At 39.7% G+C, this 15,355-nt stretch overlaps 1 protein-coding gene and 1 long non-coding RNA gene across 4 annotated transcripts in view; one reads left to right on the forward strand and one right to left on the reverse strand.

Annotated features, from left to right (window-relative positions):
• The window catches only part of plod2 (procollagen-lysine, 2-oxoglutarate 5-dioxygenase 2), a 34,269-nt gene extending 24,220 nt beyond the window's left edge, over positions 1-10,049 (reverse strand). For both annotated transcript variants that reach the window (XM_067578780.1, XM_067578778.1), the window contains exon 1: positions 9,552-10,049. In XM_067578780.1, coding sequence (XP_067434881.1) covers positions 9,552-9,654 — 103 coding nt within the window. In that variant the 5' untranslated portion in view covers positions 9,655-10,049. The remainder of the gene's footprint in view (positions 1-9,551) is intronic.
• LOC137172936 (uncharacterized) overlaps positions 1-15,355 on the forward strand; it is a 280,586-nt gene that overhangs the window by 201,707 nt on the left and 63,524 nt on the right. The window lies entirely within an intron of this gene.

The raw sequence follows: 15,355 nt of genomic DNA on the forward strand, positions 1-15,355 counted from the left end.
TCAAACCCTTTGGCAAGTCCTTCTCGTTGCTTTTCCACAAACAATTCCCAGTGGAAAAAACTGCTCTGGAATTCACAGTGGCCTCATGTGAACTGTGGCTGGAAACATTGGCTGGATGTCATGACATTGTCTCTAAATAAAATGAAAAGTTCCTGGGGAAGAATTATGGTTGGCTAGCACTACACCAAGCCAAGGCATATATCTGTTTTATATGTTATGTTAAACTGGGGTTTGTCAATAGGCACTTTAAGTCCTAAACCTAAACCTTAAGTCCAGATTTTGTTGTGCTTTCCATCATTTACCCGTTAATTTCCTTGTAATCAGTTTGGCAAAACATTTTAAATTGCATGTCAAATTATGGACTAAAGGGCTAAAACTAATCCGCCTTGCATACTTGAAGTGTTCCAATAAATTGATGTCCTTGCACAGCTACAATTTGTGTTTGCTGCTCCAAGTAGACCAATTTCACCATCGAAACCCACGCCTATTTGCTTGTGCTTTTGCACATCTAAAAACAATGTGTTGAGAGATTATTACTCTTGTAGATTTAGTCTGAAACTTGATTACATGATGGATTGTCTACAGTTAATTAACCTCATGTGCAGATAACATTTCATGAGGTACGCAGATGACTTCCAATTCTGTGTTACACAGAATGATCTGATCTGATATTCAAAGTATTACCAGAACAGGCTCATACCATTTAAACGTTTTTGCTGATGTTTTCAACTGAGTGAAAAAACTTGCTTAATTTTCTAAGGAACAACAGGACCACAAATCTACCTGATGATCAATTCCAAGGCCAGTAAGCCAGTTGTTTGATGTTTTTTGTTTTATGTAAACACCATAATTACACTAATAATGAAGCATAGCTGAGAGACAGATGGAAACACTCAAAATGAGAGATTTTTAGTCACAATTTTGGAGTATGAGTGTCTAGTTAGAGTAAACACAGCATGTTCTCCTGTCAGTGCTGTATGAATAGCCCACAGAGAGAGAGGAATGCAGCTCATACAGCACTGCTGTAACTCTTCTCCAAGAAAGGCACTGGACGCCAAGCGGTCTTTCCCTCTCACTCTTTCTCTGTGCCACATGGGGAACAGCCGTCTAGGTAAACTTTCACACTTCGATGAGCAAAAGTTCTGACTCACTGGCTGGGGCTAAGCTTAAGTAAGCATTTCTTGCAGAACGGAAAGAGGTATCATGGGAATGTGCCCTGGCCTTGAACATGAGGATAACAGGTTCTTTCCTCTTTAACGAGACAGCCCTGGCCAGTAGACACAAACCCCTGTTCTCATTATACTGGTCATCCAAGAAAATAAACAGTATTCAACTAAAAGCTCACCAGGGGTATAAGAAATGTGTCAGAGGAAAGTGAAAGTAGTTAAGTTAGCCTGTACTTCTTTTACATCTTCATGTGAAGCCAGACACAAATAAACAGGTGAAAGAAAAAGGGATTCTTACAACCACATCAGACCTGATTCAGACATTCATGTAAAGATAGCACAGTGATGCTAAATTAAGCCTCTTTGACTGTAACCCAGTGTGCCATTTCTGATCCTGGAGATTTGCTTTAGGAGAAGTGCCCTCCTGAAAAGTCAACATTCACCAAAAAAAATGTGGATTTGACTTTAACTCAAGGCAGTCTGTGTTCCTTTCCTTCTGCGTCTGAAATAATGAAAGGAGACACCAAAATCAGGGTACGAGATATTGTTTAAATGGAAATGGAAACGCCCACTCCGCCATTAGCAGAAAGTAGTGACGTGGGTTAGAACCAGAGTGCTGATGCCTCCCCACCACCACAGACAGTTCACTGAAAGTGATTTCCGAGCGTACTTGCTCGCTGTACCTTGGAGCATGAAAAACTGTCCAGATATACCAAGAACGATGTCGCAGTGCTGAGAGTGTGTGAGATGTTTATAAATGCACAAGACGGAGCTTCAGGACAGACAGCCACTGGGTGCCGGGAGCTCTGGAGGAGAGATCCGGGAGCAGAGCCGGAGCTTCAGGACAAATAACACCCACGAGTCACACCAGATTCTGCTCTGATCCGGAGCTATTTACTGGCGGGAGGAGTTTATGTTTGAAACTTTGAGCAGCAGCAACAGTGAGTGCTCTGTCTGTGTGCGTCGGTTAGCACGTTTAGCAGCGCAACAGCAGCAGTGATTGCTTAGTCCGTCTCTGTGGCTACTGGCTAGGCAGGCAAACAGGGTTTATATTGCTTTATATGTAGCTACATCATCATGCAGAAACCTATGTCAGGTCACATGGGGAGAGGTTTTTAAAAGGGCTTGGGAAAATGTCATTTTGACACTAAAACCTACATACTTTGACCACAATTTGAATTTTCGGATTTGGAACACTACTCGGAAGCTACAGAATGATATAAAAACCTCAAAAACTCAAAAAATAATATACCAGCCCTTTAAACATGCTGAGTTTAACAGATTCTCCGTCATTTACTTGTCATGGATGAGTATTGGCTCTTGAGCTGTGTCAAAACTTCAACAGTGATGCACTCTGCCAGGTTGTACAGCTGAAAGTCCTCCTTGTGTTACTCATACACCCTTTTCATCTGGGCAACAGCTCTTTCTGAATGGAAAACATTTGATGCCAGATTTTATAAAACAATGCAGTAACGGCTAAAGCATGTTTTTTGCCAAGTCTAAACAAGACATGTTGAAGTCAACATAGTTTGGCCACCAAAATTACTGTACTGATACAAGTTGAGACAGACTTTTCACCCAAGTTTCAAGTAAATGAGTTTCACACAATATTTGAAGGTGAAAAAAACGAAAAAGCAAATAAGTCAGTGGCCTGCACAGAGAATGAGCATTTTGGAGAAGCACAGACACACCCACACTCCTCATTTTGGACACTGAACAGGCTAAGTCAGTGTAGGAACAGAGCTTATCTCAGTCCGCGGGGACCTGCATAACATTCCTCAATGCTATTCAACTCCATTTAGCAAAACATGAGCGTGCAGGGGTCATTTTCTCTTCTGCTTTAAAGGTTACTGTAACCCTGACACAACTTTATGAAACTTTAAAAAAAGAAAAAGATTTTCATTACTTGGATTTATTGTTTACCTTCTTTAAAAAAAGTCAATATTCAAACGTTGCTCATATTTAATCACAGGCTGGAACATGAGGGGTGTTGATCTGACCACCAGTGCAAACGTGGATTTAATCATTTAAGTGCATCACTGTCCTAGCATATACTTACTGTATGTAGCCCTACCTTCCATTCATTTCTCAGCCATCAGCTATACATGCTAGCCAACCTACTTTTAACTTTTCCAGCTTTAGGATGCATTAGAATTTTAATGTAACCACAAGCCATTTTGGCACAGAAGTACCAGTTTTGATATCTAAATAGAAAGGAGCCCCTAGGCTTGCAGACATTCCTTTTCCCCTAACAAATCCCATTGTTGCTACCTAGATGAGCACTCCATGTGTTTGTAATTAACCTTAGTAACCAAATTTGAGGGATGGATACACAGGAGACTAGAAAACTGATTGTTCACAGACTGGTTAGTTGGAACGTTATTTCAGCTGCCCACAACAAAGAAAGAGTTTATTTTCAAGTGACGTTTCAAAGTCGCCATAATTGGTAAAACACACTAGTTCCATAATACACGAGTCGTGTGGTGCATCCGCAGAAAAAAAGGCTATTCAAATACAGGTCAAACCACAGGCACTTCAGCCTTAGGATGTGGCATGATGTCACTAGCATTGGGCCAGGAAACAATTTTGGAGTCTCCTCACACGTCATTTTCAAGCAAGAACAGTTTAATCATCTCACCATGCAGGAACAACTATAATGTAGAAAAAATAGCAATTACTCCCATCTGGGGTACGTCATGCACTGCTCTTGTGAGCAGCAATAATTACAGTTAATTCAGTCATTTCTTCTGTGAGCCACAGAGTTTTGAATCTCTCATTGTAGACAGGAACACCAGTCTCAACAGTGCACTTACTGTAGATGTTAACATTCTAAGTGTAAACAGTTTGCTTTAGTCAATTTGTTAGTTTATTTTTGTGTTTAAAATATTGTCAGTGGAAGGATGACATTCTGACCATGTGTTGTTACCTTGAAAAGGGTCTTGCTTCTCCACTTGGAAAGTGAATTCAAAATGCTCTTAAAAGATAAGTAGTGAGCTGCTCCCAAAGTGCATACTTTGGCATCTACATGCTCCTCTAAGTTAGCTAATTTATTTTAACAGGCTACAATTATTACTGATTATAAACTCAAATTGCAGGCTCAAAAAGCTAAAAATGGCTCGACTTTGAAATTATGCACCGCAATAACCATTTTGTCAGCGAATCAACTAATTAAAGATCTTCTCCAGACATGTAATAAGACATATAGATACTCTGCTTGGAACAATAATGTGTGTCTGATATGTTGTTTTCTGCAAAAAACTATAATTACCACTTTTAAATCCTTAAAATGACATCTACTCCTCCCTCATTAAAAATTCAAGAATCTATGAATATGCAAATATATTCATGACAGCACAGTAGTGCAGCGGCTTCTCCGGTTCCCAGTTATGGTGTAAAGAGTGTTAGGGACTTTTCTCTTAACATGGGTAAGTGTGCAGATAACACAACCAGTGCAACTAGGCCAAGAAGGTACAGCCCAACTGAACTTCTGAACATTATCAACAGCTTACCCACCTCACTTCCACCGAAGCTCAGAGTGGCACTCAGCTCAGACTGCAGCTCCTGAGGACACAATGCCCTGCGACAGCCGACTGGCGTAGCAGACTACAATGGCTCAGAGGCGAAGGGAAGCAGTGTGCACAGAAGCAGAAGAGGGGTTAGCGGGCCAGTCTGTTAGCCAAGCTAAAAATTAACGTGACCAGGCCAGCCATTCCGTCTCTCTTTCTGGTCAGCCTTCGCTCACTGAATAACAAAATAGATCTGATCCAACTGAGACTCAGCATTCATTGGGACTGTTGTGTTTTTCTCCTGATGGAAACTTGGCTAAACAGCAATGTGCTAGACTCGGCTTTTCAACTTGACGTGTTGTTACTCTTCCGTGCAGATCAGAACCAGCTGTCAGGGAAAACCCAAGGAGGTGGACTCTGTATATAATTATCTTTAAATATAAATGATTGGTTCCTTGGATTTGTGACGTAGGAAATCCTGCCTGACTGAATCCATGTTTTTGAGACTGTCCTGAGTATACTGCAGGTTCAAAGCGGAAATGCTCAGCCATGACGTTGACTGCTTATTTCACTCCTTGGAGGTGGTCTTTAAGAAATCACCTCTCTTCGTTGTTGATATAGTTGTGATGCAACCAAGAGTAAATCTTTTCTAGATAAAAGATCCAAGTTTGTCCAAGACCTTGAATAAACAGATTTTTTTTCTGTAATAGTCTCATTTTCTGGCAGCCCTTATTATCTTGTTAAGAAATAATTTATTGGTATGTTGAGATAAATATTCTACACTTAGTATGTTTAATGTGTCAACAACTACGAATGCCTACAATCCAGAATGTTTGAAAAAAAACACTCGGCAATTTGAACAACATAAACCCCGCCAGCTGTATCAATACAAGATTTAGCCAACATAGCTCCTGCCAAAGATCAACAGCTGCTCGATTCCCTCATTGATACAGTCATCATTTAAATCACTTTCTAGGAGAAATAATGGAATATTTGTACCAGAAACACAGTTCTGATGACTTCGCCAAAGTTCTGTTTTCAGTACTGCTTAAAAAGGAGACTTTATGTCATGGGAACAGTCATATTGATATAAGACTGTTTTTATCTGTTTAATCGTTAGAAGAAAATACCTCAGACATAGCTGACAAAAAAGAAAAAAAAACACAGACAACACAACACAAATTTGGCTGAAAAGGGGGCACAGAACCAACCTTGTGGTAATATAGTGACAATGTTCTAAGACGTGATTAGAGGTTTGGCCTGCCAACAGGGTTTGTTAGTTTGTTAGACTGGAATTACAGGCAATCAAGAGCACCATTATACAGTATATAAGGCATGGACAACCTTAGGTGGAGTTTCCTTTTCTTCTCAATAAAATGCTGCCTGCTGACACGTCAGTGATGTCTGAGAAATGTCTTATTCTAAAGACGCCTATTCCATGGAACAGTGGAGCGGACTAGATCATACTGAGTAATGTTGTTTGTCCCGGCCTCAGGCATTCATTACAGCATATTTCCCGGTAACTGTCAGGAATACAAGTGGTTCTCAAGTAAATAATGTCTGCATATTTCTGTAAAATATATTTGGAAATATATTTGGAATAAGACAGCAGTTTACCCCATTTGAGATCTCCTTTAGATCTCTTTAGCTTCTACAGTTTTCAGATACTAGCATTTTCTTGTTCAAACTGAATAGTTTACTGAGCAGCTGGGCAGAATACAATAAAAAAACTGGAGAAACATTCTTATTTTTATTACCTGATGGAAATTAATAGTAGGGGTGGTCTGCTGACACTTGTGAGTTTCACTTATTGGGATACCAATACTGTAAAATGGCCGTAAAAGCAAGTCAAGTGATCTAATCAAATTCTTTAAGCTACATTATTTGAGTGAAGGTTTATGTGCCGTGGCTTAGGCACACCACAAGAACTCCACATTAAATCCAATAGATACTCTGTCAGAACTGATGCTCACACAGTCAGTTAAAAATAAGTGAGAGGCTTCTTTCAGACAGCCAAACAGCTGGGGTCTGTGCTGCCCAAATTTTGTAACTTTCCAAAACTGACAAACCAACAGCCACATCTGCTGTCTACAGCGATCGGCCAGGTGCACATTGGTGTGAAATGTGCAGAGCTCCAAGTTCTCTCTACATTCCTATTTCTTTCCCTGTTCCTGCTCACAGCTGAATCACATCAATTGCCTCAGTTCTACAAGCTTTGTGCTCTCAGAGAGGAGTTAGAGGAGAGCTAACAGAAACATTCTCCCTACATCTGTACTCGCACAGCTGGCATTCAACAACAAAGACATTCTAGCCATGGTTTACAATCATTCATTGAATCAATACTTACCACCTTGGTACAATAACCTTAGCACTAAACTCAAAATCACTCTCCCACATCACCAGTCAGCCCAGTAAAATAATTGGATCAACCTAAACACCATTATCTGAGCTTTACACCTGGTCAATAACAAGGAAAGCCACCCTCATTACACAGGACTCCTCTCACCCCGTCCACCACTTCTTCAAGCTACTGCCATCAGGCCGTCGCTATAAGGTTCCACTTGCGAAGAGGAACACCTTTAAAATGGCCTTCATCCCCAAAGCCATTTCCACCCTAAATAAATCACACAAGGCACATACAGATATCTTCACACCTAAATTGTCTTTTTAACTGTATTGATGTTAGCAATGTATTATTACGTTTGTCTACCTTTGTCTTTGATTGAACCACTGTTACTATGTGACAGACAGTAGAATTTCTTGAATCTGAACAAAAGCCGAGAAATATGGATACGTGTATGCTATCTGTAAATGCAATATTTTTCCTTACTAACCGCTATTTCTGCTTTGTAATACTGTCACTATGACGACCAGCCTGTTGTCCCACCTAAAAGAAAAAACAGTTCAAAAAAGTATGTACCACTTGCTCTTTTTGACCTGATGGACGACATGTCATTCAACCTTGTTAAAGGATATGTGAGCCTTTGGCCTGATTGTCATGCCCTAAAGGAATCATACCAAGTCATCACTTGTTTGCGTTACTTTTTACTGTGTATTCTGAGAAAGTGAAAACTGTTTGACTGCAAACTCAGGGGGAAAAAATGACTCATGAAGTTCATATTCCACATAGTTAACACATTGTATAATAGGTGTGGTGCACTAGTGGTTCTGAAGTTATGACACTCACAGTCTCCAAAGTGACAGATAAATGGTGGAGTTTATAACCCTAGACAATACTATTTGATTCACGGTGATCATAAAATTCTTTGAGACTATTTGGTTTTGGCTAGTGAATCAAAATATCCTAGTAAGGTGTTTTCCGAAACATCTGTGCATGATGTTCCTTTGGCAATGCAAATCTATTTACAGAAATCAAATCTATTTATCTTGAAATGCCTCCACTGAACAAAAAGGAAGTGTTTCTGCCTTTCAGTCAACCATCGTAGCAAGGTGGCACAGTGCAAGGAGCGTATAATATACTTAAAACTGTCTCTGTAAATATGGAACCTGGGTAGAATAAATAAAATTAAACACAACCCAATTAAAATACTTTAATATAATCACATGTTAAGGCCATTAAATGAAATGTTTATTGCATTAAGTTTGCCACAATTGTCCACCACAGCGCTTTTTCCTTATATGATCCTTCCAAGGTTTACTAATAGGGGCTTTCAAGCAGACATTTTCACTCTTGTAAATTTTAATATGGCTACTGTGCGGAAGACACCCATTTAGTCCAATCTAAAGGACAAAATGAGCCTGTGGAGACTGAGGGCAGCTGTTGTGCACTGATAGCATACTACTTCCCCCCCGTTAAAATGCATCATTAGACAAGTACCAGATTTCCAGACTTAACTTAAACATGAGCCCACAGTATTTAAGACACCAACACAGGCACACTCAAAACCATATGTATCCACTTATGTTGTTGTCTGCAGGTTTTTACAGGGTGCCCTTTGACTGTGACAAGAGCTGTGTTTTACTGAAATGATTTTAGGGCAATTAAGAGCAATTTAGCAACAGCAACGTGTCAACAGGGAAAGGATTTTCAAACAAGTCAATAAAGATGAGGGTACTTATGCCCATACAGTACATGCATAGTATAGCTTGCTCCAATAGTTGAACACTCAACTGTAGGAGCAGGTTGTATTTGGCTCTGAGCCTTCAATTATAACAGTTTTACAACTGCTTCTCTGTTTTACATAATTGCTTGTTTGCTATTCAATTCAAATACTAATGGTTTTCTTGTGCATTCAGATTTATGGCAAAACATGGAAAATAGCCATGATTGTTTTGTGCGTTCTTTTTTTGAGATAATTTGATACAGATATGGATTCAATTCAAGTAATGCCGAGTCCCAAAAAAGGGTAAACAAGTGAAACCATCAAACACTCGTCTCCAATTGGTTAGTTATTTCTTGCGCTGACACTTTACAGCATGACATCTGTAAATAGACAACCCGAACAGCGCGCAGCCAAACAACATGAGACAAACACAGGGTTGTGAGAAACCGCAGACGGTTCTTTTGTGTCGAGCACAATTAAGTAATTTTACGCTTCAACATAGGCTACTGTATGCTGCAATACACATTGGCTATTCGGATTGGCATACACGCAGCCACAGGCATGCAACCTGCACCTCCTGATAACATCATGCAGCCGGTAAATTACATCTTACATCATACATACCAGACCAGCTGCACAACTAGCGTGACAGTTCTTAAAATACAGAAAATATGAGACTAAATAGTTTGATCAATAAAAGAAAAACAATCAAATATGCGGTAAAAGAAAGTACATGGGGCTCTTTTTGAGTTCGGGGCGACTCACGGAGAACAATAGGGGGAGGGGGGGTGGGGGTAGTTTTTATCGTTACTTACCTTTAGGAATAGGCGCGGGGGCTTGAGGTGTGTCAGTAGCGTAGACAGAATATGCAAACTTCACCCAGCATGAAAACACAAAACAAAACTTGAGGTACTCCATTGCTGTTGTAGTGCGTGTTCCCGGACAGAGTGCGGGGGGACTGGCTGGACTGTAACCTCACAGTCCGACAGCAGTGGTCAGAATCAGCCCTGGAGGGTCTTTTACTCTGCGCTCTCGCGATAATAAACTTTCATAAAGAAATAAAAAAAAAAAAAAAATCATCCAATGAACATCAAGTTTTCTGGACGAGCAGTTGTTGAGACAGCGCTTGTTGCTCCAGGGTATATAAGTACTGCAATTCAGGGAAATTAGAGCGCAACAGGCGTGGTTCCTTAATTGTAACTGCAGCTTCTTGGGTTCCCGGTGAAGAAACAGATCATAAACAGAGGCGGTGGAAGAGGAGGAAAGATAACGGTATTCACCCCTGACACAGGTTCGTCCTGCGCGAAAATGTGACTGAGCACAGCAGTATTTGAATGTACCCCCCCTCCATCTCCCTTGCCCCCCCCCCCCCCCCCCCCCCCCCCGGCTGTTAAATATCCCTCCCCGGTCCCCTCCCCCTGCGCACCCAGCGCCTGTCTGAGCAACACTGCTCCCCTTCTACACCCTGCTCATAAGAGACTTTTCATTCAGGCTCATTAGCGCAAACCATGGAATAACACTGCAAACTCATACAATATGAGCCTTTATTCAATACTGAAATTATAGAGATTTTTTTTATTCATCATTCTCTCTTTTTTCAAACTACATTGACTATCCAACACAAGCAACTTGTCCCTGTTTTTAACAGCATTGAAAATGCCCCTAACAGTGAAAGAAATATTCAGATCCTTTACTTAAGTTGAAGTAGAAATCTACAATGTAAAATACTCAGTTACAGTGAGGCTCAAGGATCAAAAATACTCCGTCAGGTCTAAAAAAAAATGCATCATGTTTTTTTTTTTTAAGATGATCATATTTTGTGTTTAAAAAATTTAATCTACAAAATAACCATATATTTCAGATACATGTAGCAGTGTAACATTTCCCTGTGAAAGTTTAGCATTATAAAAGACTACCAGTAAAAAAAACTACCAGTAAAAACAACTCACATGAGAAGCTGGAACCAGAGAATTTTATGTGTTGTTGCTTTAAATAAACTTAAATGATCAATAAATCAATGATCAAAACTGTTCCTGATTATTTTTTTCTCTATCAACCAATCACTTCAGCTCTACTGTCCGTCATTACTCTATACAGCACATAGGCTAACCCCTCTGACCTCATATAGGCAATGACAGTATATGAAAGTCAACTGATGCTGCAGATGTTCGAGCTGCTCATACTTCCCAGCAACAGTGTGCACGCACAAGGGAAAACTGAAGAGGAAAGCAGAAAGTCAGCCATTATATCCTGTTTTAATCCACCATCGGATCGTGTCTGTGTCTCCCGGTGACTCAGCTGACCTTGAAGCCAATGCTCTGTCTCACTTGTGTCTCTTATTCCTTATTAGGAGTAGTAGACTTGCCCCCCCCCCGGCACCAACCATTCCTGTCTGGCAAACAGCTTGTATGGCAGTTGTGATGACTGCCAGTGTGCAGATTGTTTTACTTACTGACATCACTAGGCTCCGTCTCTGAATGCAGAGAGTGTAGGAGCCAAACTTTTTTTTTTATGAGTTAAATTACTTCTTTCCAGTAGGGCCCTGATAAACCTAGAAAATGTAGAGCCTTGCCAGAAAACCCAACATACATAGAGTACTTGACTTGGACTTTAGCTATCCCTTTTACCGTAATTCGGCATGAAGCTGACACTATAGTGAGCACTGGGCAGACATATTCATGGAAATTAGTGAGTCATGACAAAATTACCGCTTTGAATCTTGCCGTCTGCTGTTTCTCCGATAGAAACACATTAAAAACATAATCCTACCTACTGTGTGAATAGGAAAAACATGAACCTAGTTAAAATAAACATGGCTTAGCAGATTAGCAGAGGTATCAGTCCTGTTAGTTGCAATCAAAATTAGCCTTAAAAATATGCAATTAAATGGCTCAGTGACAAATATTTAAGAGGGATCTTTACCCTATGGTTTAGTGAGGGAACTCTCTGCAGCTGGAAAATATAAGGGCTTGTGGTATAGAACTTCATGCTGTATCTTGGCAGCATGTGATAGGGAATACGCTTTCTTGCTTCAAATCACTGGCTCAAGTCTGAACACCCACCAAACATTTGGAAAAGCCAGTGAAACGTCCTCTGGATTTCATTACCCCTTGGCAAAATTTCCAGAGGTTATATGAATGATTTAATATCCCAAAAGAGTCTATACTTGAAGTTGTGAGATACTGTAGAGCTTTCATGAGGCCATCCACATGTCTTTTACCTTCCTAAGGCACTACTTGCAGAAGTGTGACACGTTTTATGTGAACACGGTGGTGGCAGTAGTGCTCATGGCAAGTTTAAACTTGGTACACACGTGGTGTGGGTGAGAAAATTACATTTAATTACACAAAAATTGGCAGATACGGAATACAGAAGCTGGGAGACTGCTGTGGTAAGTAGGGTGAGGATGGAGTGGAAATCCAGGAGCTCACCAGAACAACAAGGCACACCTGCACGCAATTATCCCCACTCTATATGTGCTTGAGTATCAGAGGATGCTTAAAGACTTTGGACTGCAGTACACATGGACGCACAGCTAAATACAGCTCTTTATCAACCTGAAAATAGAGCACAGACTGTTATGAACCTTACTGCAGCACAGGTGGCGTGTTCTTGAGCCTGCTTTTTAGTTTTGGCTTATTTCAATGCCAAATAAAACACACAAGCCTCCAGCCTCTACTGTCCTTGCATTAGTAAAAGACTAAACAGTGTTACAGCTTCCTTATGACAGCAGATCATCCCCTATTTTTTTTAACTGCAGTGGAGACAAAGAGTTTATAGGCACTGTTTAAATTTAATTAAGCTGGAAGAAGAAACAGATGATTCACTGGGGATGCTGTTAAGAAGATGCCCAGTATTGAACTTAAAGCTAAAAATCCCTTTGAGGAATAAGAAAGCTCAATGAGAAAAGGGACACAAGGGAAAGTAAAGCTGCAATTGTTTCTGTATCTCTTCACTGATGACTTGCTTTAGGCAATGTCTAAGCCAAAGTCACGTTACTGTCAGTGGTTAGGACACACCTTGGATTTCTTTCTACTTTCTTCTCTATTTTTGATGTAACCCTCTGTTGGTGGTACAACCTAATGGTTTTCTAATTGCACTGCTGAGTCACATATCCTAGACACTTAGTCCCCTAAACCTTGCTTGAGAACCCACAATTGCACCATGATTGTAAGAGAATGGTTTTTATTTTTATTTCAAATGCTTTGATCACTCCACAGAAAGTTTAATTACTAGTCCAGATCAATGGAGAGGGCAGCACTCCATTCCCTCACTCAGAGCGTCTTCCCTGAGAAATCATCTCCACGTCATCCCTGGCCCAGTTCTGTCTACGTTGGTCCCACTTATGAGGCCACAGGGTATCCATTGGCTCAGGATGTGGTCTAGAGGCTGCTGGGAGGGGGGCAAGTTAAGGGGTTTCATCAAAACTGCATTTAAGACCAAATAACTTTAACAAGCACAGCAAATACACTGTTATTCTCAAATATTTTTTATTGAGCCAGCAGTATATTGTTGTGTCAAAGCTCATTTCCATTTAAATGAAAGAATTATAAAATTATATTTACGTGTTTTCACAGATATAAAACAGATGATAAAAAAGATATAAGCTTGTATTTTGAGATTTGGAATGACATAAAAAACAAATTAAAAAGAGAAAGGAGACATTTTAAAATAAATCTAAGAGTAAGAACATAATTCAAATAAGGCAGTCTAGGAACATTAATTCCCTACCTTTATCTTTCCCCGTAGTCTTCCTTATCTTCCCAAACCTCTCTTGTTTCCCTGTCCTCTGCCCTTCTCTTACTTGTTTTCTCATTAAATAAAATATGAAACAGTGTATAAGTATAGGTTACGGCTTAGAGGTTGCCAAATGGTATTCAATTGTAGGCGTCTGCCCTTTAAGACATATTTTATCCTTTCCAAATGTAGTGCACTGGTTAGATCATGTAACCATATTTTGGAGGTAGAAACCATTGTTTCTTTCCATGATATACATAGTTGTTTTTTTTTGCTGTGATGAGGCAGTAAGAAAGGAATTGTTGGACTGTGGTTTGTCATCTGCTTCAGATATACCAAGAATAATCAATAAAGGTTCTGGATCTAAGGAAGTATTGATAATTTCTGGGATGTTGTTGAAGATATCAGTCCAAAAAGATGTAACTTTGGGGCATAATACAACACTATGAGAAAGAGTTGCCTCTGACGAATTACATTTATCACACATGGTGATATGTTTGGATATATGCTGTGTATTTTTGCCTTGGAGTAAAGAAGTCTATGTAATATTTTACATTGTATAAGACAGTGTCTGGCTGTCTGTTATTTGAGCATTTTGTGTAGGTGATGGAGACTTTCTTCCCATATGTTATCTGGTATTTGCATACCAATTTTTTTTTTCCCAGCTGGCCTTACTATTACTTAATACTTTCAGAAGATGGAGAGGTTATTGATTGTAGGGTGTCATATAGGTAAGTGATGAAATTATCTCGAATTTGGTGTGGTTTTAAGACAACTGTCTATTGTCGATTGTCTTTCAATTTCACATCCTATTAAATATGTTCGTATGTAATCTCCAATTTGTAAATATCTGAAAATAGTTGTTGTTTGGGAGATTACATTTCCTTTGTAGTTGTGTGAAGGTGGAAAATGCATCTCAATATATGGAGCAAGTCCACTTTTAATGTCACCCCAGAGTCTGGCCACAAAAGGGGAAAGAGGATAGACATTAATTAATTCACTTGGGCCGTCTTTCATCTATTGCTTCAGACAGCAAGTCTGAGTTTACTGTTAAGACTTGAGAGCAGCAAAATATTTTATGATGAATGAATGCAAAACTGAAGATGTTTGCAATTTCCGAACCTGCGCTATAAATTTGAATTTCTAGACTGGAGATAGATTGGGGTTTTTGGGCAGTGCTCCTTGAAAATTATACATGATGATCTTTTTTGCTGGCCTTTCATTTGAATGTCATCATTAGGCGGCCTTGTTAAAACCACAAAGCTGCAAAAACGTACCAGAAGTAGGTTGAGAAGAAGAGGATTCAGCTCTGTATTACTCCTGTCCTTCCAGTGCCTCCCTGTCTCCTTAAAGATAAGTTTATATACCACTTATTTGCTTTGCCAAAAAGAGTTTGGAGGAAACTAAATCATTGCCTGGATTCCATTCTGTGTTGATTTTTCCAATACAGGAAGGGTGACTTCATCATATTGCCCATAGGGAGGCGGACTAGGTGGGTGGTTAGATGTACCAAGCTCGGAACTTCAACACGGTAAACTGCGATCCAGGTCCTGTGTTCCACATGTTGTTAGGAATACACTTCTGAAACACTTGGAAAAGGTTGGATATTTTTCCAATCTTGGTTAAATATTGCAAAAAGTCAACCAAGTGCCTGGAGTTTCCTAAACCCGACCATAAAACCATTAAAAAATATATGCTTCAGTTGCCAGAAGAAGGTAGGGAAAAAGTGAACAGTTTGCGGATATTTTCTATATAATGTCTTAATTATCTTGATAAAAACATAATCCAGGCAGCATTGCATTTCCTACAAAATGTATTTGCTAATGCAAATCAGTTGTGGATTAACATCACTTTTAGGAGATAGCGTTGTTTTCTTAAAATA

This window comes from Thunnus thynnus, chromosome 21 (genome assembly GCF_963924715.1).
Source record: "Thunnus thynnus chromosome 21, fThuThy2.1, whole genome shotgun sequence".
In the NCBI taxonomy this organism is placed as follows: domain Eukaryota; kingdom Metazoa; phylum Chordata; class Actinopteri; order Scombriformes; family Scombridae; genus Thunnus; species Thunnus thynnus.